At 48.1% G+C, this 21,822-nt stretch overlaps 1 protein-coding gene across 1 annotated transcript in view; it reads left to right on the top strand.

Annotated features, from left to right (window-relative positions):
* The window catches only part of FXYD1 (FXYD domain containing ion transport regulator 1), a 58,215-nt gene that overhangs the window by 2,078 nt on the left and 34,315 nt on the right, over positions 1 to 21,822 (top strand). The window contains exon 2 of the mRNA XM_048501650.1: positions 3,497 to 3,878. Within this exon, the coding sequence (XP_048357607.1) occupies positions 3,497 to 3,878 (382 nt within the window). The remainder of the gene's footprint in view (positions 1 to 3,496; positions 3,879 to 21,822) is intronic.

The following is a 21,822-nucleotide window of genomic DNA, read 5'->3' as shown; positions in this document are numbered from 1 at the left end:
GATAGTTCAGTAGACCAGTCGATCACTCCAGCGTTAGACCTGCAGCATTTTTTAAAAATGCACACAGAGACAGAAACAAAGTCCTTCTGATCGTTCTGAAAAGGTGGCCATAAGAGCAAGAAAAACTGCTGTTGGGTGAGCTGGGGAAGGCAGAAAAGAGTAACAAAACCTGGATGAAGAATTATGCTTCCTGTTTAGCTGTTTTGCTTTGCAGGGAAAAGCAAAGCAACAACAAAGGTCGTGTTTTGCCAGCATTTGGAAACCATGCGGCTTCTCTGCTCAGCTCCACGGTGGCTTTGGAAATGTCAAAAAACAATGCGTAAAGGAAAGTCTAAGGCGAAGGAAAAGTAAGCTGGCTGAGAGACAGAATGCAAGTGCGTAAACGTCCAGCATTCTTATGTTGTGCTAGGGGAGCTCTGGTCAGATGCAGTCGGTGAATGTATGAAGAGTCCTGCTGGATCAAACCAATGTTCGGCCTAGTTTAGTGTTCTGCCTCACACAGTGGCCAATCAACATCTGGAAGGCCAACAACAGGGCACAGAGACTGAAGCTTTCTCCTGATATTGCCTTCTGACACTGAGATTAAGAAGTCAACTGCCTCTGAACATGGAGGTTCTCTTTAGTCAGCAGGGCTAGTAGCTGCTGATAAACTTATTCTTTGTCTAACCACATTTATAGCTTTCTCAGCCTGTGACTATCACCACATCCTCTGGCAGCAAATTCTGCATTTTAATCACTCATTGTAGAAAGTATAGAAATGGGTTCTTCTGGGAATAAACTACTGGATAGATTCCAGAATGGTATAGCAGCATCTGGGAAATGAATCGAAAACTGGAAATCATGCCATCTACACATTCAGCACTCAGTCAGATGAATTGGAATGTTTGCTCATCTTCCTAGGAATGTTTTCTAACAAACCTTTCTCAAGAATCAAATGAGAGATCCATGCTCTTTAGAGGCAGACAAAAGTTATTCTGCCAAAATTACACCGCCAAAAGTATACAGCAATAGAAAAATGTTCATATAGAAAAATAATTAAGATTGCCATTTTTTTTCTTCTCCCTTGACAGCTACAGAGAGAATTTTGCTCATGGACTCATCTCTGGGCCAGGAAAATCTCCACCTGCGTGCCAATCTGCTAGTCAGGCTGCAGGAATTGAACTAGCAGCCAAAAACTGGCAGCCGTGGAAATTGCTTCTCCAGCAAATCCGGTGAAACTATCCTGCATCACATTGGAGTCGAGATCCATTTTCACTGTCATTCCTACAGGTTAGCGTTCAGGCTGATAGCTGGGAATAGGTTTCCCCCTATTGGTCATTTATTAAATTACCCCATAGAAATAGGGGGTGTACCTTGTGAACTGAGGACAGTTATACACCTGTAAGGTAAGCAAAAATGCATCAGAGAGACTCAGCGGTGGGAGGTCCTAAATCTACTGATTATCCATAGCTCAGTTCAGATGCAACGAAAAACCATTTTCTAATGTAAACTCACTGCAGATTGTGTGATTGTCTGCATGCAGGCCACCCCACTAACTGCAGTTAGTTAGGCCTGGTCGAACAAGGATCTGAAACCGCGGTTTGAAGTTAGCTTATTAACCACAATTAGCCTTAACTATGGCCTCTTAGAAGATACAAACACAGACACCACTGCTTAATCTTAGTTTAATTTTAGAGATAGTGTGGTGTGTCAGTTAGAATATTGGAGCAGGATCCTGGAGACCTGGGTTCAAATCCTCACTCTGCCATGAAAGCTTGTTGGGTGACCTCAGGCACACTCTCTCAGACTAACCTGACTCCCAGGGTTGTCGTGAGGATAAAATGGAGGGGAGTCGGAAACAGAAACCAAGGCCCCTTCCACACGTGCACAATAATGCACTTTCAGTCCACTTTCACAATTGTTTACAAGTGGATTTCGCTATTCCGCACAGTAAAATCCAGCTGCATTGAAAGTGGATTGAAACTGCATTATTCTGCATGTGTGGAAGGGGCCCAATTTGGGCTTACATTGGGGGAAAAGGCAGGATCTAAGCGAAGCAAATAAATAAATGCACTCCTTGGCTATACAAGCGCTCGCTCACAGCAAAGGTGGTGAGAACTGCATTTGCGTAGGGAAACTGGGATTTGATTGGTTATCTATCACAAACTAAATGCTAACTTCACAGAGCAAGCCTGGTGACACTCAACAACATTTTGTGTTACACAGGAACCTGCAAAGGGTGATATTTGGGGAAGCGAGCCACCTCAGCAGGGTATAATGCCATAGAGTCCACTGCCCACAGTAGCCATTTTCTCCCGGGGAACCGATTTTTATCCCTTGGGGATCAATTGTAATCCCAGGAAGTCTCCAGGGACCACCTGGAGATTGGGAACCCTACCCCTCTGCCCCACCGTTACTGTCCCCTACCAACGCTGAGTACAAGCACCATTTATTCAAGGTGGAAGAGTGCCCAACTTTTTCCCTGCCTGGGCATCTATAGGTTTAGCAACTAAGATGCAAACATTCAGAAGGTGACGTCTCTTCTATTATTGCCTAAGGCAGTGATGGCGAACCTTTTCGAGACCGAGTGCCCAAATTGCAACCCAAAACCCACTTATTTATCGCAAAGTGCCCAAATTGCAACCCAAAACCCACTTATTTATCGCAAAGCGCCACCATGGCAATTTAACTGGCTCCAAGGCTCGCGTTACTCGGGAGTAAGCTGGGTGAAGCAACAGTGCAACACTTTGAATGGGTGAATCACGACCCTAGGAGGGTTTACTCAGAAGCAAGCCCCATTGCCAGCAACCGAGCTTACTCCCAGGTAAAGGATTGTGCCCAGGCCAGTCTAGATGTGTGCGTGTGCCCACAGAAAGGGCTCTGAGTGCCACCTCTGGTACCCGTGCCATAGGTTCGCCACCAATGGCCTAAGGTGTCAAACTCACGGCCCTCCAGATTTTATGGACTACAGTTCCCATCATCCCCTGCTACCTTGCAGGGGATGATGAGAACTGTAGTCCACAACATCTGGAGGGCCATGAGTTTCACACCTATGGCCTATATAGGGAGAGGACAGCTTGATTTAATTGCTGGCTAAAAGCACCAGAGATCTGCCTTTCCAAAGCCGTGGGGTGGAGCAGAAGGGGGTTAACCCTTCATTTCCCAGCACGTTGGTCCAAATAAAAATCTGCCTTGAGCTCTAGAGGTGAAAAAGATACAGTACACACAGGCCGAGTTGTTTGGCTGCCAGGGCAACTAACTACGACTTCATCAGGGGAGTACCTGACCCGCGAACGTGTGAATGCGGTGTGCCTGCAACAAAGGGACCAGTTGCATCGAGCCAGCCCAGATGAAGGCCACTGGGGTGAAACTGCACAGGAAGGCAGGAAAGAAACTGTTGCCTCCGATAAATGGGGCGGGGATGCAGAACGCAAAGGGAAGCGAAATCGGGCGGATAGATCCTAGGCGAGGGGGGGGGGGGGGAAGCGGCCAGGCCCTCCAGAAGGGCGGTCCGAAGAGGCGGCGCCCGACAGAGCCGAGCGTCAAAACAGCTCGTCCGAGCCACGTTTTAGACAAGAACTGGGGGGGACCCCGAAGAGACTCCCGAGTCGCGCGTCAACTTTTTGGACAACCCACCTGCTGAGCGCCAGGGGGCGTCTCTGTGCCCAACTGGTGCCCCCCACCCCACCCCCATCCCCAACTGGTGCTCGCCTGTTGCGTTCGCCAGATCGGCCGCCCCCAGCCCCGTCCCTCCCCAGGGGACCACCGCAGGCTGCCCTACGCCCCCTCCCCTGTGCTCCCGGGCCGGGCCGGTTCGAAGCCAGCCGTGCCACCCACGCCCACCCGAGCCAGCCGCGCCGGGCTTCGTTGGCAGCTGATCGCCTCTACCCCTGGGCGAGGTGAGCTCGCGGACGCGCGTGGAGGGGGGTGGGGAAATAAACCGGGGGGGGGGTTGTTTGGGCGGAATTCGGTCCCTTTTTAGACAGCTGCTTCTCTCACCCCCTGCCGGTTTTGCAGAATTGGGAAAAAACAACCCAGACTGAGTTGCCCAATGCACCTTCTCTGGGAATTTTTTTTTGGGGGGGGGGGGGGAATTGGGAGAGCACTAGAAGGAAAAGAAGAAGAAATAACTTGCAGCCCGAACGCAGCTTAAAAGTTTCCATGGAACTGGAGGCAATAGCTTTTCCTCCAGGAAAACAAACCTAAGGCTACACTTATTCTTCGGAAAGGGTTACAATAGCTTATACAGGTTGCAGGCTGTATAACTCCTAACCTACTTGGATTGGGGAGCTGAGGGTACAGACAGCAGCAGTGGCGTAGGAGGTTAAGAGCTCGTGTATCTAATCTGGAGGAACCAGGTTTGATTCCCAGCTCTGCTGCCTGAGCTGTGGAGGCTTCTCTGGGGAATTCAGATTAGCCTGTACACTCCCACACACGCCAGCTGGGTGACCTTGGGCTAGTCACAGCTTCTCGCAGCTCTCTCAGCCCCACCCACCTCACAGGGTGTTTGTTGTGAGGGGGGAAGGGAAAGGAGATTGTCAGCCCCTTTGAGTCTCCTGCAGGAGAGAAAGGGAGGGATATAAATTCAAACTCTTCTTCTTCTACAGTTCCCAGGACCCCTGGGACGCTATGGGGAGGTCATTTGGGGAGAGTTCTAGGGGGACTAGATCTCAGCAGCCAATTCAACAGGTGACCCTCTGAGAAGGGACTGGGGAGGGGATCATGGCACAGAATTGAGGCTTTGGTTAATATTTTGCAGGGCCTGGCTCTGGATTACAGTGACGTTTTTGCTTATTTAGTATTTTTTAAATCCTTTTGCCAAGAGATCAGGGTGGCCCGCTTCGTTCTCTCTTCTTCCATTTTATCCTCACAACAACCCTATGAGGTAGGCTGGTCTGACAGAGCGATTGGCCCAAGAGGCCACCCATAGCACAGTGGAGATTTGCCTGGATTTACCGACACTCAAACCACAGCATTGTCTCTGTTCTTTCCTTCAGGGAGCCTTGGGCTGATGGGTAGCCAGCGCTAATTCAACAGGTGAAGCCTTTCCTGGTCTTCCATGCCAGGGTAGAAAACTGTGCCTGTTGATTTCCCCCCTCCCCCTTGTTGTGCTGTTGCAAAAGAACACTCTGTACACCAATAGGAGGAGGAAGCTGGTAGTCACACATGGGAAAGCCTCACATATATTTTCCAAGAAAGTTGGTTGAATGAGAGGTTTGTGAGTGTGGATCTAAAGTGAATGCCAAACCTCCACGTTTTCTTGCCTTAAACTACAATGGTTCCCTTTCAATCCTGCTTTGACCGCATTCCCAAATGCCACATTCCCAGATGATCACATCTCTTGCAGTAACGTGAAACAATGGTCAGAGTGTCCAACTAAGATCTGGGAGGCCCGAGTTCGAATTCCCCCTCTTCCACCATGGAAATGTGCCAAGTCACCGTCGGCCTGTCCCGCAGTCTCGGCCTAACCAACCTTGCAGGGTTGTTGTGAGGATGCCCATTTGGGAGGTCCCCTTTTGGGAGAAAGTGGCTTATAAATGAAAGTCAACAAATAAATAAGCCTAGTTTTAAAAGTGAGCGGTCTTATGACGGAATAACCATCTAACTTTCAATCAGGAGTCAAAGTAATGCATATTTCAAGTATCCCATACACGAGTATTATTCTGCAGTTTGTGTGAACCAGCTCCTGTTTAGAAGAAGAGTTTGGATTTGTATGCCACTTTTCTCAACTGTAAGGAGTCTCAAAGTGGCTTACAAATTCCTTCCCTTCTCCTCCCACAACAGACACCTAGTGTGGTAGGTGGGGTTGAGAGAGTTCAGAATGAACTGTGACTAGCCCAAGGTCACCCAGAATCTAAAAGCCCTCAGCCAAGCGGCTGATTCCAAGGAGTTTTGACCTAACTCCAGACAAAGGGCTGCATAGGGCACGCAATTTGGGGATTAGCTCCCATTGCAAACAATGGGGGATAGGGGCACCCCCTTTGGGAGTCCATAACTTTGGACTCCCTGAACCAAACCTCACCAAACTTGGGGGGTAGCATAAGGACAGTCTCCTGATGATACGCTGAAATTGTGGTGCCGCTAGCCTAAAAACTGTACCCCCTGCATGCCAAAAATGGAAAACCACTAAAAATACCCAAAAACAAACCCAGCATTTTGATGCCCCCCACAAGGTGATGCCCTGGGCAGCTGCCCACCTTGCCCAATGGGCATTACGCCAGTGCCCAGCAGGCTTCATGTGTAGGAGCAGGGAAACAAACCTGGTTTACTTCTTTTCTTCATCTGAGCAAATCCTGGAAGCTTGTCACTGTTGGAGCCTCCCTGGCATGGATGTGAAGCGTGTCTCTGAGCTGCATGCACTTTTCAAGGACTTTTACCCAGACTAGGGACTTTTACCCAGCATGGCTTCTGATTGGCCTTTGGAGACTTGATTGACTTTGCCGGTTTTTTAAAAGTTTGTTTTTTTTAAAAAAAAATACTGCTTGGGCAGTAACTGCCACAACAAAGCAAGGTTCTTCACTGTGTGATTGAAGGGGGCAGCCATTTTGCCACTGACTCTACCTCTTGTGGAAGCTATTTTGCGTTGGACATCCGAAAATGCCTACACGCTCAAAAAGGTCGTGAGCCCCTTCTGTGAACCCTGGCAAAGAGCACCTTCCTGGTTACTGAATAAGATATTCCCTTGTGGGTTTTGCTGCAGGAAACACCCGTGTGCGTTCGTAAGCACTCAAGGACTGCGTGTGTGTGTTTTTTTGTTGTTGATGCTTAAAATCAATTTTGTATTCTGCCTTTCTATTTAAAAGCATTCAGGGTGTGTCACAGTCAATAAAGCACAAGAATGATACGGTCCTCCTGACAACCGCACAAAACAGCAAATGAACCCAGAATCCTCAAGATAGCAATAGTCCATTCCATCCTTTTAGAACACAAGGCCTACAGAGATGATGCCGGTCATGCCTCCTGAGGCAGTGAGTTCCAAAGTTCAGGGGAAGTAACTTAAAGGGCCGTACCCTGGGTTGTGGCCGGCCGTATCTCAAATGATTTCCTGTAGTTGAGATTTTCCAGCCAACCTCACCTGAGGTTTTTATTGTACCGAACACCAAAGTACATACACGTGACAGGGCTCTGAGCCCCAGACATGTGGGGTAGTCATTTGGTACCAAGAGATGCAAACACCTATTGTTGTGTAGTGGCCAAAGAAGAAGAGTTTGGATTTATACCCTGCTTTTCTCAACTGTAACAAGTCTCAAAGTGGCTTACAAACTCTTTCTTCTTCCCACAACAGACACCTTGTGTGGTAGGTAAGGTTAAGAGAGTCTTGAGAGAACTAGCCCAAGGTCACCCAGCAGGCTTCATGTGGAGGAGTGGAGGATCAAACTCGGTTCTCCAGATTAGAGTTCACCGGTCTTAACCACTACCCCATTCTGGTTCTCAAGTGTTACATTAGGATCCTGGAGACCCACTTTCAAATCCACTGAACCTTGCCTGATGGCCATGGCCTAGTAGTCACACATTCTTAGTGTAACCTACCTCACAGGGTTGTTGTGAGGATACAAAGGAGGAGGAGAGGGTGATGCCAGCCTCTTTGAAGAAGTAGGGTAAGAACATAAGAACATAAGAACATAAGAACAAGCCAGCTGGATCAGACCAAAGTCCATCTAGTCCAGAACTCTGCTACTCGCAGTGGCCCACCAGGTGCCTTTGGGAGCTCACATGTAGGATGTGAACGCAATGGCCTTCTGCGGCTGTTGCTCCCGATCACCTGGTCTGTTGAGGCATTTGCAATTTGAGATCAAGGAGGATCAAGATTGGTAGCCATAAATCGACTTCTCCTCCATAAATCTGTCCAAGCCCCTTTTAAAGCTATCCAGGTTAGTGGCCATCACCACCTCCTGTGGCAGCATATTCCAAACACCAATCACACGTTGCGTGAAGAAGTGTTTCCTTTTATTAGTTCTAATTCTTCCCCCCAGCATTTTCAATGTATGCCCCCTGGTTCTAGTATTGTGAGAAAGAGAGAAAAATTTCTCTCTGTCAACATTTTCTACCCCATGCATAATTTTGTAGACTACAATCATATCCCCCCTCAGCCGCCTCCTCTCCAAACTAAAGAGTCCCAAACCTCTTCTCATAGGGAAGGTGCTCCAGTCCCTCAATCATCCTTGTTGCCCTTCTCTGCACTTTTTCTATCTCCTCAATATCCTTTTTGAATATAAGTGCTAGGGGAAGAGGTAAGGTATAAATGCATGCACTAAAGCATAGGTGTCAAACTCGCGGCCCTCCAGATGTTATGGACTACAGTTCCCATCAGCCCCTGCCAGCATGATGCTGGCAGGGTATGATGGGAACGGTAGTCCATAACTTCTGGAGGGGCGCGAGTTTGACACCTGTGCACTAAAGTAACGAACAAATATTTTAAGGGCTTAGGCTGAGCTTGAAAAAGAGAATTAGACAGGCAAGGTCCTGTTATGTCTTTTCCTTGGCGATTCCCAGACAGTAGTCGCCATTCCCCGTGCCCAAGAATGGAGAGCAGGGCTGAATCAAAATGCCTCCCTTCAGCTGTTTGTTCCCTCCTGTTGCCATGTTCCTTCTTTGGAATGAATCAGGATTGACGCCGTGTGGGGCGAGATGCCAGCGGGGTTGAGTACAAGAGATATTTATAACGCCAGCATCCTGCCATCCCTGATATATTTAGACAAGGCTGCCAAACAGCAAGAACGGGGAAGGGGCTCTTCAAGAGAGAGAATAGATCTGATCCCTGGTGAGCCTCTCTGGATTTTCCCAAAGCTGGAATGAACCGGCTGGCCAATGGGAGTGCAGTGTGAAGACCTCTTTCCGCCCTGGCCTGACCCTCCACGTGACCTTCACTCTGCCCACAGCTGTCTGAAGGTCACCTGCTTTCTTAAGAGGCCTTTCACCCCTTGCTGCCCCGCTACCCAGGAAAGGTCTCTGGGAATGCCTGCAGGGTGCTGCCCTCTCTGGCAATTTGGACTGAGACCAGGGAGAGCTAGATCAGACCCCTTGCTCTGCTCTGGGAATTTACCTTCAAGATGTCGCTCTCCCTCCCAGCCGAACCTACCTCGCAGGGTGGCTGTTGTGAGTATAAAATGGAAGAGGAGAGAGTGCCATTGTAAGCCACTGTGAATCCCCGCAGGGGAGAAAAGCAGGGTTTCCATCTCTCAATACAATGAAAATAAATATGCTGTGACAACTTTGGCTTTACCCTCAGAGTCCAGTTTGCTCCATTCGAAACAACGCACAGATTATGTGTGCTTGCTCATTTTCATCTAACGTTTCCCTCCCCATGTTGACATTTAGTTTATGATCTCCTTGGGACAATGTCTGGAACCTCTCTTTGTGTCTTTCTCTCTGTATACATGGCTGATTATACACTGGCACTCTTATTTGTTTGTTTGTGTGTGTGTGTGTTCGTTCGTTCGTTCGTTCATTTGTTCATTCATTCGTTCATTCGTTCATTCGTTCATTCGTTCGTTCGTTCGTTCGTTCGTTCGTTTATTTATTTGTTTGTTTGTTTGTTTGTTAGATTTGGGAACCACCCACCCCCAAAGGGCTCTGGGCAGTGTACAGTAAATATAAATACAGCAATACACAATAAATTAAAATTCATAATTCAGTTCTATAAAACATATACAAAAACATAGCAGCATTCAATGCAAAAATGGTGGCGCCCGATCCGAAGGCCGGGAGGGGACAGGCCGTGCCGATAAGATGTTATGCCGGATGTGCCAAAGGCGGTATGGCACTCAGCAAGGGGGCATCCGGGGGAGTGAGGGTGAGGGTGCAGGCCCTGTGGGGCAGAGATTGCTGCACTGATGCCGTCCGACGAAGATCCCACAAGCCCTGCAGGGAACCGCTGATGTTTCCCTCTTGCTTTGGGGTTTCTGCTCCTTCTTGGTCCCTCCCCATCAAAAGCCAAGATCGAGGGTTGCCTTTTTTTTTTTGGCTTTTTAAAAAGCTCTTTAAACGTGTTATCGATATTTCCCATGTTGATAATGGGTAGGCTGCTTTCACTATTTTTTTTTGTATTTTATAAGGAAATGCCAGTCACGGATCTCTACAAGGAGTGAGAAGGGGAGCCTTCTCCCCCATCCCATAATCCTCACTGGGATCAACGGCCAGCATTTCCCTAAAAATATAAAAGCACTGAAAGCAGCATGCACGATATTGATATAAGAAATATTGACATCACGACTAAAGGGCTTTAAAAGAGGGAGGGGGAGGCAACCTTCGCTCTTGGCTTTTGACAGAGGAGCGACCCGAAAGTGGGGTCAGGCAAGCGTGCAAGCTGCGCGGCAGGCTTAAATGCAACACGGAAACTGCATCGGCACTGTAGGGCTAGGAGGAGCATTGCCGAAAGTGCTCCATGCAAATTGGGCCATGTCTGTCTGTATTAGAGCTGTTAATTAGGGTTTCCGCTCAGATACCATGGATCAGCCCCTGCCACCAATTGGCAATGGTGGCAGGGGCTGCTGGGACTTGTAGTCTATGCACATCTGGAGAGCCGCGAGGGTTGCAGACCCTGGGCCAGGGTTCTCCTTAATCACAGTAGAATCATGCCTTCTCCAGATAAAGTTATGGATTCATCATCCCCTGCCAGCATGATGCTGGCAGGGGATGATGGGAACTGTAGTCCATAACATCTGGAGGGCCGCGAGTTTGATGCCTTAAATCACAACTGATCCCCGCCCATCAGCAGATTTGGAGGGTGCGGACTTTGTAGCATCCCATCTCCACTGAGCTCCCACCCTCTCCAAAATGCCAGACTCATAAGAACATAAGAACATAAGAACGAGCCTGCTGGATCAGACCAGAGTCCATCTAGTCCAGCTCTCTACTACTTGCAGTGGCCCACCAGGTGCCCACCAGGTACCACGTGCAGGATGTGAAAGCAATGACCTTCTGCTGCTGCTGCTCCCAAGCAGCTGGTCTGTTAAGGCATTTGCAATCTCAGATCAAAATTGGTAGCCATAGATCAACTTCTCCTCCATAAATCTGTCCAAGCCCCTTTTAAAGCTATCCAGGTTAGTGGCCATCACCACCTCCTGTGGCAGCATATTCCAAACACCAATCACACGCCATGCGAAGAAACGCTTTATCAGTCCTAATTCTTCCCCCCAGCATTTTCAATGTATGCCCCCTGGTTCTAGTATTGTGAGAAAGAGAGAAAAAATTTTCTGCAAGCTTCCCACCCCGAAATCTGCAGGAATTTCCCAAATGGGTTTTGGAAATCCTGGCCTGTATTACTCTGTGAAGTGCCATGTAAATGGCTGGCACTTTAATAATGCTAAAACACCAAGATATATCCCGCTAATACCCAAGCCTCAATATAAAGTGCGCAGTGCATTCTTAACGGTTTCTTGAATGTTTGTATATTTAATTCTATGTCTAAATTGTATGTTATGTAAGAGTTGTATGTTTGGTAATAAGTGTTTGTGATGTGTTAGAATTAGGCATAAGTAAATAGTGGTAGTCAGGTATAGCGATAAGTGGATGTTTAGAGATCACACTAGCACAATAAACACACTGTGCACTTCAAAGCCGTTCGCGGTCTCCGACCTGCATACCTGAGGGACCGCCTCTCCCCATATTGCCCCAGTAGGCCCCTCTGCTCCTCGGAGGAGGACCTACTCGTGATCCCTGCCCCCAAAATGATCAGGCTGGCCTCGACGAGGAGCAGGGCCTTTTCAGCCCTGGCCCCTACCTGGTGGAACAGGCTCCCTAGGGAGATCAGGGCCCTGCGGGACTTAGAGTTTCCAGAGGGCCTGCAAGACGGACCTGTTCCGCCAGGCATTTGGCCAGCCTGGTTAAAAACATCTACCATGTCATCTGGCCTCCCGTGGGCACAAGGGGGGGGGAGGGGGGGAGCCAGACGCCATCCACATTTTTAAATGGGTTGTTTTTTTATGTAATTAATATTTAAATGATGTTTTACTGTATGTTTTAATCTTGTTGTAATCCGCCCTGAGCCCTCAGGGGGAGGGCGGTATATAAAACTAATATATATATTATATTATATTATATTATATTATATTATATTATATTATATTATATTATATTATATTATATTATATTATATTATATTATATTATATTATATTATAAAATATTGAGGCTTGGGTATTAGCAGGATATATCTTTGTGTTTTGGAACTTATTCACTATACACTATTGGATATTACTTTAATAATGCTAACAACAACAACAACAAATTGTGAAATATAGCCCCAACTTACTGCACACAGAAAACGGCTCCATCCCATTCCTTTTTAGCCCAGGCTTGCCCAACCCTGGAGATCTTCAGTGTGAACCTGCAAAGAGCTCCTCACCTGCGACTGAGTAAAAATCTCCTTCAGCTGATCAGGTCCAAAAAGGTTAATCATAGGACAGCCTGTGAGTTCTCACCTGCCTCCTCTCCAGCTGTGCAAGTGCCATCAATAACTGATGCAAATGTGTGGGATGTATAAACCAGGTAGGGAGGATAATTGAAGAGCCACAACGGATTTCTTTGCAAGGCAGCAGAGCTACCTAATTTGGGGCATGGGGGAGTGTCATCGAGTTGCCGCTGACATGTGAAGCCCCATATGGTTTTTGAGACAAGAGGAATTCAAAGGTGGTTTGCCATTGCTTGCAAAGCAACCTGGGGCTTCCTCGGTGGCCTCCCATCCAAGCACTCATTGGACCAAACCTGCTTAGCTTCCAGGATCCAGCTAGCCTGGGCCATCCAGGGTGAACTTCTTTTTGCCGTCAAGTCACAACGGACTTACGGTGACCCTGTATGGTTTTCAGGGCAAGAGATGTTGGGAGATGGTTTGCCATCCGCATCGGGACCTTGGTCTTTCCTTGGAGGCCTCCCCTCCAAATACTAACCAGGGTCGGGGTTGAGAGTATGTGACCAGCCCACGGTTAAATAACACATTTCCATGGTGCAAGCAGGGATTTGAACTTGAGTATCCCAAGTTCTCATCTTGACACCTTCACAGCTTCACCACGCTGACTCTCCGGGGTGACCTAGACCGGTCTAATTCCACTTCTTCCCCTCTTTCCTCCTCTTCTGCCTGGCCCCTTTTCTCTGTCCGGCACCTTCCGATTGGCAGCACAGGCTACTTTTCCCCTCCCACGCCTGTCCCAGAGCCAAGGCAGACTAATTTAGCTCCCTTTAATCTCTCCCTACCTCGAGCCAGTGCTTTCGCCTTGATAAGGTGGGTCCCCTCCTCTGGACGCCTTTCTGTTCTTGTTTATCTCCCTGTGAACCTCAGACAAGCTCCGAAACATAGGCTGTGGAGGTGGGTACCAGGGGCTGTGTGGAGTACAGCTTGTGGGGAGGGGGGGTCGGCCTGAAGGGTCTTGGGGAGGAGCAGATCAATATACCACTGTGAGGGTAGGGTAAACTAACACTGCTGCATGCCAGAGCATAGAGGAATTGGCAGGTCGGCAGGGAATGAGGCACAGCTGCAAGCGCAAAGGGTGTGTGTTGGAATTTCGAGTCATCCCCAGAGAAGCGTAAGGCGGAACGTTCACTGAAAGTTTGAAAGCCAGCAGGGCGAAGGGCTTAAAGAGGGGCCGATTCTAATCTGGAGAACTGGGTTCCCTTCCATGCTCCTCCACACGAGCAGCAGGCTTTAAAGTGGAGAACTGGGTTTTTTGTTTCCCCGCCCCTCCACATGTAGACCTCTGGGTGACCTTGGACCAATCTCAGTTCTCTCAGAACTCTCTCAGCCCCACCGACCTCACGAGGGGTTTGTTGTAGGGAGGGGAAGAGAAGGTCATTGTGAACTGTTGTGAGACTCCTTAGTGTGTACACTCCCACACACGCCAGCTGGGTGACCTTGGGCTAGTCACAGCTTCTCGGAGCTCTCTCAGCCCCACTCACCTCACAGGGTGTTTGTTGTGAGGGGGGAAGGGCAAGGAGATTGTAAGCCCCTTTGAGTTTCCTGCAGGAGAGAAAGGGGGGATATAAATCCAAACTCTTCTTCTTCTTCTTCTAGTTTGGGGAAAGTGGGATATAAAACCAACTGTTCTTCTTCTGGAATGTCTTGACGCTGGGAAAAAGAAACTTGGGTGGAATAAAAGGGAAAAATGGTGAACGGAAAAGGGATTGGGGAAAAACAATGACGCATTGTTTATGATGAATTATTATTACTATTACTATTACTATCTTACTTATGTATGTATGTATGTATGTATGTATGTATGTATGTATGTATGTATGTATGTATGTATTTATTTATTTATTTATTTATTTATTTATTTATTTATTTGAATTTTGTGGACCGCCTCATCCCCGAAGGGCTCTAGGCGGTTTACAACACGACACATAATACCCAACAATCATTTAAAACACAATTACAAAACCTTAAAAACAGTAGCAGGTTTTGGGGAGGGTTATGCTCTCATGAGCTTTAATGTACATCCTAGGACCTCCAAAATAGGGTCCTAAGATGCTCAAAACAGGGGAAAGGGATGGACTGAAGCATGGAAGGCCCAGTGCCGACTCAGGGCCTGGAGGTCGAACTTCCCTTGGAACTGGTTGTTGTGGGTTTTCCAGGCTGTGTGGCCGTGGTCTGGTAGATCTTGTTCCTAATGTTTCGCCTGCATCTGTGGCTGGCATCTTCAGAGGTGTATCACACAGAGAAGTATATTACATGCTGTGTCCAGACAGAGACACAGTCCACAGCCCGAAAAGCCCACAACAACCAGTTGAGTCTGGCTGTGAAAGCCTTCGACGATGCATTTCCCTTGGAACATTTTGGAAAGCCCATTCGAGAACTGAGACACTTGTTGTATGGGGAAGACTTTCTCCTGTCCAAAGTTACTCTTTCGATATTCAGAGGGATACAGCAGAGGGATATATGGTTGTTACCTCCATGCTGGGAAATAGTTGGAGATTTGGGGGTGAAACCTGGGGGAGGACAGATTTTGGAGAGGAGTGTGACCTCTGTGGGATATATTGCCATAGAGTCTACCTCTGAAAGCAGTCATTTTCTCAAGGGAACTGGTCTCTGTTGTCTGAATCAGGTGTGGTGTCACGGTTAGAGTATCACACTAGGTCTGTGGTGGTGAACCTTTGGCACTCCAGATGTTATGGACTACAATTCCCATCAGCCCTTGTCAGCATCGCCAATTGGCAATGCTGGCAGGGGCTGATGGGAATTGTAGTCAATAACATCTGGAGTGCCAATGGTTCGCCACCACGGCCCTAGGATCTGGGAGACACAGAATTCCAGCTCTGCCATGGCAGGTTTCTGGATGACCTTGGGCCAGTCATGCGCTCTCAGCCAGGCCTACCTCAAAGGGTTGATGTGAGGATACACTAGAGGAGAAGAAAGTGGTGTAAACCACTTGGGGGACCCTGTTAGGGAGAAAGGTAGGGTATAAATGACGGCAATAAATAAATTTTGCAACAGCCATTTGGCAGTCCATGAGCCACCTTCAATGTCCCCCCTAAACCTCATGTCCCGTGAGTGCGAGAGTGAAGACTGGCTGGGAGGGCAGTTTGTAATTTCACTGCAATGATCTAGCATGCTCCCTAAATAGGTTTGCGGGTTCCAGGTTTGGAAATATTTGGAGATTTGGAGGGTGGAGGTTGAGGGGAGCGGGATTTGGGAAATAGTGGGGTATAATGCCATAGAGCCAGTCTTTCAGAGTGACCATTTTCTCCAGGTGAACTGATCTCTATTACCTGGAGATCTGTTGTAATCCCGGAGATCTCCAGCCATCACCTGGAGGTTGGCAATTCCACCCCTAAAAGTCCCGCCTCTTGAGGCAGACACCCCCTCCTTCTCCTGATAGGGCAGATCCCAGAACTGGCCTGGCTGGAATGAGCTCAGGCAACCAAGCAACCTCCTTTCAGGAATGAGCTCCCTGCTGGGGTTTGGGGTGCCGTTGCTGAGCTGCCGGGGAAAGGCAGACTCAGCTCAAAGCGACAGAAACAAAAGGGCTGGGACTTAAGGAGCTGCAGAGAATGTTCCAAGTGGTAGAGGGCAGGTATAAATCCAGCAGGCGATACATCACCCAGGCAAATCCACAGAGCTCCCATTGAGTGGGCGTGGGATCTAGCTGACTGATTTAGGTGTTTGCACTGTGCTTCTCTCCCCAAGGGAGGAGGGACTCAAAGCTTCTTTCAGCTTCCTTCTCCCCACCTCTGCTGTCTCCTCGTAACAACAACTTGGTAAGGTAGGCTAGGCCAAGTGAGTGTGACTAGCCCAGGGTCATCTCAGGGAGTTTTTGAGGCAGAGGGAATCTGGACCGGTCTCTTCCAAATCAACAGCACTCTAACTACTGCACTAGTCAGTCTCCCATTTGTTTTAGTGGCTGGAGCCAGAACTTCTTAAGGTGAGGTACAGGTACACAGCAACCTAGGGAAGGGAAGGCTTCTTCAGTAGACCCTGAAGACACCAGCGTTTATTTGTTTATCTTTCATTGATGCCATGCTTTCTCTTCTCACAAAAAGCGGCTTATAACGTTGTCCTCTCTTTCATTTCATCTTCACAACAACCTAGTGAGGTAGGTTAAACTAAGAACTTGTGGCTGCCCCAAAGTCACTTAGCAAGCCTCCAGGGCACATTCAAACATGAATCTCTCAAATGTTGAGTCGGAGGCCGTTTGTACACTTGTGGTATACATTCCCTTCAGGTTTGATTCTTGGTTATGCACACATTTCCCCCTTTTTGGAACTCTCACCACACTCTCAGATCAGAGAATCTCCATAGTTTCTGAAACCTGTCAAATAGTGACCTTTTCTCTTCCTTTGCAGAAAAAACAAAGGAGATCACTGTACATTAAGCTTTTTTTCAGGTGTTCTCACCCCCACCACCCCGGCTTCCCCCACTCACAACAGCAACTTCTCCTATTCTTTGGACCACCAATTCAAAACAATCAGAAGGACCTTCCTTCCTTCCTTCCTTCCTTCCTTCCTTCCTTCCTTCCTTCCTTCCTTCCTTCCTTCCTTCCTTCCTTTCCTCTTCCTTCCTTCCTTCCTTCCTTCCTTCCTTCCTTCCTTCCTTCCTTCCTTCCTTCCTTCCTTCCTTCCTTCCTTCCTTCCTTCCTTCCTTCCTTCCTTCCTTCCTTCCTTCCTTCCTTCCTTCCTTCCTTCCTTCCTTCCACTCAGCCAGAGGCGTTCCTCCCATTGGGCAAAGTGGGCTGGGACTTGTGGGCTGGCCCTGGGCGCAGCCCTGTGGGCAAAACTGCAGGTCTGCCTTGTGTGGGATTTTTTGTATTTTCAGTGTTTTTCCATTTTTGGCCTGCAGAGGGTGCAGTTTTTAGGCTAGCAGCACCAAAATTTCAGGGATGTTTTGGGAGACTCTCCTGATGCTACCACCCAGGTTTGGTGAGGTTTGGTGAGGTGCCCCATCCCCCATTGTTTCCAATGGGAGCTAATAGGAGATGAGACTACACCTTTGAGGGTCGATAACTTTGGACCCCCTGAACCAAACTTCACCAAACCTGGGAGGTATCATCAGGAGAATCTTTTACTGATACCACCCAGATTTTGTGAAGTTTGGTCCAGGGGGTCCAAAGCTATGGACTCCCAAAGGGGGTGCCCCATCACCCATTGTTTCCAATGGGAGCTAACAGAAGATGAGGGCTACACCTTTGAGGGTCCATAACTTTGGACCCCCTAAACCAAACTTCACCAAACCTGGGTGGTATCATCAGGAGAGTCTCCTAAAGATACCCTGAAAGTTTGGTGCTGCTAGCTTAACAATTGCACCCCTGACAGCAGGCACCTCCCAAATTTCCCCAGATTTCCTTTTTAAATCCCCCCGCCTTTGACATGGATTTAAAGGGAGAATCTGAGGTCCCCAGTTTAAACATTGAAAGTGATGCTGTTTCAAGGTGGTGGAGAATCAACCCCAAAATAGCATCACTTTCAATGTTTAAACTGGGAACCCTAGATTCTCCCTTTAATGTGGATTTAAAAGGAGAATCTGGGCTCCCTAGTTTAAACACCATTGAAAATGATGCTATTTGGGGGTGGATTCCAGCATCACTTATTTAAACTAGGGAGCCCAGATTCTCCTTTGAAACATTGAAAGTGATGCTGTTTCCCCCAATTGGGGGGATTGGATACAACACCATAAAATGTTTTCATAGCAGTAATAAAACATTTTGAAAGTATTTTGAAAATGTTTTCAAAAATTATTTCTGCTGTGTGGCATGGCTTATTGCTGTGTTCAGATTTGTGAGTTGGGGCATGTTCTATAATGTGATGGTGACTTTGAAACAACCTGGTGTAAAAAATCATTGCTTGGTCACAGTGGGGGAGGGTGGCTGCCCATGGGGGGCGCCAAACTCCAGTTTGCCTAGATATGCCACTGGTGCGTGTTGCATTGGGCACGCGCCTGGGGGGGGGGGCATCAAACTCAGGTTTTGCCCAGGGCTCCAGTTTGCCTAGTTATGCCACTGCACTCAGCTCTGCTCTGCTCTGCATTAAACATTGAAGGTCCGTTGCTGGAGTGATAACTCCCATGAAATTGACATGAAATCGACATGGTCTTGTCAAGCAATGTTAGACCAAGGATAGCACTTAAAAAAAGAAGTGACTGGCAACCTCCCTAAATAGGAGCTGCATGGAAACAACATGCAAATGGCAGGCAGACAAAATGGCAGATTGACTTGGCTAGGAGCACTTTGCAGGGGGAGAATTTTAACAAAAAAATCACGGGGGAAACCCCACTGCAAATTAAACAGCTGTAGGGTCAGTAGTGCATGTATACATGACCTGACCAATTAACTATCCCTCCGAACTAGCTCTGGGGTGGAAAATAAATGGAGGTTTTGGGAGTGGAGCCTGGGTAGGGTGGGGTTTGGGGAGGGGAGGGGAGGGATCTCACCAGAATGTAACGCTATAGAGTCCGCCTTCCAAAGTGGCCATTTTCTCCATGTGAACCGCTCTCTGTCACTTGGCAGTCAGTTGGAGTCCCAGGAGATCCCCAGCCTCTGCCTGGACATTGGCACCCCTACCCTCTGCTTACTCTCAAAATGCCAGCGATATGCCAGCCATTCTCAGATCCTGGCTGAATGTTGCCTTTTGCCCTAAAGTGACTAGATACCAAAGCATGGGAGGGCCCTTATCAGTTGAGCCGGGGAAGCGGGAAATGTCACTGTACACAGAGAAGGTTCTCCTTGACCTCAGTCCAGGTTCTGTTGACTGAGGAGATGTGTCCTTCTGATCACCCGGTGCGGACCTCCCAATCAGCATGCAAGGTTGAGGACTGGGATATTCCGTGTTGGCTTTTCTTCCTTTTACCTCAGAGAGGAAGGCCCAAATCAGATGAAGACTATGTTGTTGAGACTGGTGGGATTAACTTCCCCCTTCCACACAGTTCTTCTTGAATCCGCCCCCCTCCATGACCTCTTGCTCTCCCTCAAGAAATATTTCTAGGGTGAGAGGTAAAGGTTGCCAGATCCAGGTTGGGAAACTCCTGGAGATCTGGGTTTGGAACCTGGTACCTCAGAAGGGGCACAGTGTCATAAAACCCACCCTCTAAAGCTGCCATTTTCTCCAGCAGAACTGACGGTGATGGCGAACCTTTTCGAGACCGAGTGCCTAAATGGCAACCCAAACCCCACTTATTTATCGTAAAGTGCCAACCCGGCAATTTAACCTGAATGCTGAGGTTTTAGTTTAGGAAAAAAACGGTTGGCTCCCTCTTCCTCCGCCCCACTCGCTCGAGCAGGGGCCAGCCTGCTCTAGCCTCCAGCAAGTCCCACGCACACTGCTCTGTGCCTCTCTAGCATCTCTGCCTCCTCTGTGCCCCCCACCCTCGGGCAGCAGTCACCTTGAGCACCGGCACCAGGCCCGCCAGCCGAGTCCTCCCTGCTCACCACGGTGTGCACATGTCATACTCAGTGGCCCAGGCCAGCCTAGATGTGTGTGTGTGTGTGTGTGTGATATTTTCCACCCCCCACATGACAAACTCTGTGTTCATGTGCCCACAGAGAGGGCTCCGAGTGCCACCTCTGGCACCCGTGCAAGAGGTTTGCCATCACTGCTGTAAGAGATGAACTGTCATTCCAGGGGCTCTCCCAGCCCCACCTGGAGGTTGGCATCTCTAATGGGAGGTATTTATATTTTTCTAACGCCTAACCGAAATGAAGAGGAAGAAGGCAGCTGGGGCTCCCTTCCTAAAATATGGAAAGTGAGCGGCACGTGTGGCTGTTTCCCAAACTGGGATTTGGAAAGGCTGTGCTGCCCTATGGTTAGACCAGAGAGGACCAGGACTCTGACTTTTTTTGCAAAGGGCGTAATTGGCACACAGAAGATGTCCAGTCTGCAATGAGGAGAGTTAATTAAAGTGTGGCCTTTGAGCCTGCAGTTTAAAGCTTGACCTAGCCAGGCTGAGCTCAGATTCGAACTGAGTACTCAGTCTGACCAGCCTGAGCTTTGTGCTGCTGGCTCTGCCAACACCCGCGCTTCACCTTCAAAGGTCAGGTGGAACTTAGTGGGGGCCAGCAGTATAAAGCTGGAGTTGGTCAGACCCAGTGTTCCGTTTGACGCTGGTCTCAGTTTGGCTGAGTCAAGCTTTAAACTGCAGACCCTGGGCGCCGTTTGTGACAGATACTTCCCTGGATCAAACTTGTGAGCAGAGCTTTGACTGATCTATTGCAGCTGACCACTCTGCACCGCAGGGCTGTTTTTTGTTTCCTGCTATAGACAGCTGGTGGTTCGTTCAAGGGATTGGTTTATCCTTTTAAGCTATTCCCACGACACCCCCTCTTCAGCACTGTGCTTATCTTCTTCTTCTTCTTCTTCTTCTTCTTCTTCTTCTTCTTCTTCTTCTTCTTCTTCTTCTTCTTCTTCTTCTTCTTCTTCTTCTTCTTCTTCTTCTTCTTCTTCTTCTTCTTCTTCTTCCTCTTCCTCTTCCTCTTCCTCTTCTTCTTCTTCCTCTTCTTCTCCTCCTCCTCCTCCTCCTCCTCCTTCTCCTCCTCCTCCTCCTCCTCCTCCTCCTCATCTATTAGATTTAATGAACTGCCCACCCCCGAAGGGCTCTGGGCGGTGTACAACAAAACTACAACTAAAACAATCGTGCACAATAAGTAATCAATAAATAATTAAAGATTCATAACTTAAAAGTCAGTAGAACATAGCAGCATTCCAAACCAGTAGAGATGATGATGACGGTAGCGCCCTTTTAATGGCAAAGTGTGTTATCTCCAGTGTGTAGGGATTTGGGGGTTACCAAGTGGATACTAATTGTTCCAAACAGACATCACAATACTCTTTGTCTCTTAGAAAGGACTTTTCATTGGCTCTGGAACCCTCTTGATACGTTACAGTCAATGCATGTATAGTTTTCATTCACATGCATTAGGGTTGCCACATTCCAGGTGGTCGCTGGAGATCTCCCACTATTAAAACTGATCTCCAGGCAACAGAGATCAGTTGACCTGGAGAAAATGGCTGCTTTGGAAGGTGGACTCCATGGAAGCATGCTCGACTGAAGTCCCCCCCCCCACACACACACACACAACCCCATCTTCCTCAGGATCCAACCCAAAATCTGAAGCTATTTTCCAACCCCTGGCACCCCCTTGTATGCATGCATCTGTTTGTAAGAAACAGCCAATCCATGTTCACTCTAAAAATGAAACCAGGGTCAAGAACTTGGCTGAATTTGGAGGCTGAATTGCTCATTCTGCTTTACATGCATTGAGTGCAACATGAACAATATTCAATGCATGCATAAAGAAAAGTCAAGCATATACCGTGCATGGATTGTATGTGAATTCACTGTAACTTGTAAAAGGGCATGTGTGTTTGTTGTTAAAGGTAAAGGTATTTGTGTATTTGTTGTTAAAGGTAAAGTCCCCTATGCAAGCAC

Source organism: Sphaerodactylus townsendi, linkage group LG06 (assembly GCF_021028975.2).
Source record: "Sphaerodactylus townsendi isolate TG3544 linkage group LG06, MPM_Stown_v2.3, whole genome shotgun sequence".
Lineage (NCBI taxonomy): Eukaryota > Metazoa > Chordata > Lepidosauria > Squamata > Sphaerodactylidae > Sphaerodactylus > Sphaerodactylus townsendi.
Note: the sequence above shows the minus strand (reverse complement) of the source record. Positions and strands in the feature narration are given on the sequence as shown.